The 3,915-nt window shown below is 48.8% G+C and overlaps 1 protein-coding gene across 1 annotated transcript in view; it reads left to right on the forward strand.

The window, feature by feature from the left end:
* Positions 1-518, forward strand: part of TNFRSF4 (TNF receptor superfamily member 4) — a 3,974-nt gene extending 3,456 nt beyond the window's left edge. The window contains exon 4 of the mRNA XM_027657927.1: positions 511-518. Coding sequence (XP_027513728.1) covers positions 511-518 — 8 coding nt within the window. The remainder of the gene's footprint in view (positions 1-510) is intronic.
* Positions 519-3,915: the final 3,397 nt, after the last annotated feature.

The raw sequence follows: 3,915 nt of genomic DNA on the forward strand, positions 1-3,915 counted from the left end.
ATCCCATCCCTGTGCTGGGTGATCCCATCCCTGTGCTGGGTGATCCCATCAAAAAACTCAAAGATAATATTTGATAGGATTGAAGGTGTTTACTGGGAATCCTGCCTGTGGCAGGAGATTGGAATGAGCTTTTCTTTAAGGTCCCTTTCCAACCCTAAGCAGTTTGTAATTTGGGATTGGATTTGCTGAGGATTTGGGTGTTGGTTGGCGAGTTGCCTGTTTAAATAAACCAGCAGAAATATTTCCCTGGAAATGAAGGAATAGCAATTTTTTATTATTAATTGCTGTTGTCACCCTTCTGTGAAAAACTTGCTTGGAATTTTTTTTTTTGGTCCAGTCCTCCCTAAAATGCCAGGAAGTAGCTGAGAGTGGTGAATGATTTGGTGCTGCCTCTGCCCACGCTCGTCTTCCTACTGCCAGAAATGAAACTTTCCCTTCTCAGAGGTGCAGGCCTTGTCACCAAGTGAGTTCCTGTTTTTCAACCTTTCAGATTTCCCCTTTTTTTTTCAGGCACTTGAGAGACACTTAAGCTTTCATTTCCCCCCCCCAGTCTGAGCTGTGCAGCTCCATCTGAGCTGGTAACATGAGGCTGGGCTGCTTTGTGTCTGACTGTTGTCACTTAAATCTGGCCCCTCGGGATTGTTTTAAGAACCATCTGTAAAAATGACTGATAACTGTATTTCTGGGGGAGAATAATGCCTTTTTTTCCATGGATAACTCCACTTCCTTTCAGCTGCACTGGCCATGAATTACAGCCCCTTCCATTGTTCATGAGGAGCTGCAGAGGTTTGGGTTGCTCCCAAAACCCAGGAGGAAAACCAAACAAAACCTCATGTCTTTCTATCCAAGGTATTTTTTCCTCTCTGCCTGGAGTTTTATCAAGCATATTTGTTTAAAATTAAGGGATTTTCCTTTTTTTTTTTTTTTTTCATTATTGCTGTGCTGCCTTTGGTTTTGGAGAAGGATGGGGGCAAGAACAGAGGGGGCAAGAACAGAAACAGCAGTCATTCAGTTTTGGAGGAGGATTGGGGCAAGAACAGAAACAGCAAGAACAGAAACAGCAGTCATTCAGTTTTAGAGGACTGGGGCAAGAACAGATAGCAGCCATTCAGTTTTGGAGAAGGATTGGGGCAAGAACAGACAGTATTTGAGAGCCACACTGGAAAAAATGAGCTGGTTTTTGCTGTCTGTGAACCCTCCTCTCAGACCTGGCTGTTCCAGACGTATTTTGTGTTACAGGAGTGATCATAATTATTTTTAACAAGACCCAAAACTCCCCCCCCCCCGATCTGTCACTTTATGCTTTTCATGTTCACTTCCTCCTTTGCCTTTTTTCTTCTTTGTGGGTTTCTCCCCAGCCTGTGACGAGTTTCTGTTGCTGTGGCTACCCCAGATCCTTTATCTCCTGCTTTTTTTCTCTTCACATCCTCCCCTGCTTCGGAGGAGCCTCTCAGTGACTCAGGTTTGCCATCAGAAAGGTCAGGGACAGACACCCAGGCAGCTGCTGAAGATGGGAAGGGAACACAAAGCCTGGTTGGGGGGTTTTGCCTCTGTCTGGGTTGGTTTCCCTCTGAGAATTCAGGTTTTTTACTCCCTGGGGTCACTTTTGAAGCCCAGAGAGGTGACTCCTTGCACAGGTGACCTTCCTTGGAAAGGATCTGGCAGTGCTTGGAAAGACCTGAGGGTTTGGGGTGAGGATTTAACTCATTTTATGATTTCTGCCACGTTGTTTGCCTCACCTGGGCCAGGTGAGATCCTCCCTGTGGGACAAAAAGGGCAGGAATTAGGCACTGCAAGACCTCAAGGTCTGGTAGTCCCAGTCCTGTCGCTGCAAATGCTCCAGGTTGGCAAAAAAGCAGAACTTCTAGGAAAAAGGGGAAAAAAAAAAAGGAAGGAACACAGCAATTTTATCTCCTGATTTCAGGCAGCAGATAAATTATTTGCCCTCCAGCTTTTTTTCCATCCCAGTCTTTGGGCAGCACTGGGTGAGCTGTGACTGCTGGGGGGTGTCTTGGGGGTGTCCCGGGGGTGTCCTGCTGTCCCTGTGCCACCCTCACCATGCCCCCACTGCAGGGCTGAGCTGCACCCCGGGCTCTGCCCATCCCTCCAGGCTCTCTGCAGCCCAGCAGAGCTTCTGCTTTACCCCAGGCTCACAGAATTCATTCCCTGAGGTGGGAAAGCACCTCCAGGATCATTAATTCCAGACTTTGACCTGTCCCCACCTCATCCCCCAGCCCAGAGCACTCAGTGCCATGTCCAGCCCTTCCTTGGACATCTCCAGGGCTGGGGACTCCAAACCTCCCTGGGCAGCATCTTCCAATGTTTAACAACCTTTTCCATGAGGAAATTCCTCCTGATGTCCAACCTGACCCTCCCCTGGCACAGCTGGAGGCCGTTCCCTCTCCTCCTGTCCTTTGTTCCCTGGGAGCAGAGCCCGACCCCTCCAGCTCTTCCCTCGTGTCAGGGAGTTGTGGAGAGCAACAAGATCCTTCCTGAGCCTCCTTTTCTCCAGGCTGAGCCCCCCCAGCTCCCTCAGCTGCTCCTCCCAGGACTCATTTTCCAGCCCCTTCTCCAATTCCACTGCTTTAAACTCCCTGCAGTGCCAAACCCCTCCATCTCCCCTGAGTACCATCTCTTGGTGCTGTCCCAGCAAAGGGCTCAAACCCTGACAGACAATTGTTCTCCAAGAGCACAAACCAGTTCCCCCCTCAACAGGACATGAATCCTGCAGGTTCTCGTGGAGTTTTTCCACAGTGGCACGAAAATAATTGATGAGCTGGAGCTTACAAGGCAAATTTGGGCCCAACAAAGCTCGTTAGTCATTCAGCAATTACACAGCTTTCACGTGAACAGCCTCTTACAGGAGAACTGGAGGCTTTCTTTGGTCACCCCTTATGGGTAATCAGCAAAAACTCAGTGTCAGGAAACCAAATATTCTCTCTGGTGACAAAGTTCCCTCACTGCTGACGTGAGGACCAAGCAGTAAAGCTGCTGGAGTGCCAAGAACTAATTTTGGGGTTGAGAAGCGGTTCGTGCTATTTTTTATTTTGGTTTTATTTTGGTTGGTTTTGTTTTTCCCCCCCAAAAAAAAGATTAGTCATTTGGGCAGGTCAGCAGTGGCCAAAAAAGGAACCTGGTTCTTCCTTCAGGTCTCATCCCTGAGCACTCCTTGTTGTGTTCTGGGTGCAGGTCAGAAGGGAGAAGGGATGAGGGGGTCTGGAAGGGCATTTTCCCTGTTCCATCACAAGGTGCATTGATGTTTGAGCCTCAGTTTGCCCTGAGCCAGGTCTGGGATGGACAGGAGGGGCTGGAACAGAGTCCTTTCCCCTGGGGAGGTCGGGGTAGGAAGTGGAGCCCTAATTTTGGGGTCTGAGCAAGGAAGGGGCTGACAGCTGAAATGTCACCTTCCAGCAGGGACAGGTAAGGCTGAAAAACCCCAAAGATTTTGAAGCCAGATAGTCAGGTTACCTCTGAAAGGTCACTGCTGACTCTAGAGCTTTAGACTTGGCTTGAACAACTGTTGTCTGTGATGTGACTGGAAATGTTCCACCATCTCACAGTGTCATTACGACTATAGTGCTTGAACAAGAACGAAAAACACGTACAGGGCAATTTTTGGGGGGAAAAAAAAAACTTAAAAAAACCCCCAAACCCACCCAACGGTCCAAAAGAGAGAGAAAAATAAATAAATGATCTGATAAACACCAGGTGGCAGGTACCAGCTGGGCCAACTGCCTGCACCCCGTTGGGTACCACCTGTGGGCTCAGGGGAGCCCTCAGAGGTCCCTTCTCTGTTCTCTGTGTGACACTGAGCTAAAAAATTCCAATTAATTGGCTGTTTAGGCCGTGCTGGTGGTTGTTGTTTAGTGCTGAGCTCCAAGGGAATGAGCCCTGGCACCATCACCCTGCCTTTGT

This window comes from Corapipo altera, unplaced genomic scaffold (assembly GCF_003945725.1).
Source record: "Corapipo altera isolate COAL_440 unplaced genomic scaffold, ASM394572v1 301, whole genome shotgun sequence".
NCBI classification, from domain to species: domain Eukaryota; kingdom Metazoa; phylum Chordata; class Aves; order Passeriformes; family Pipridae; genus Corapipo; species Corapipo altera.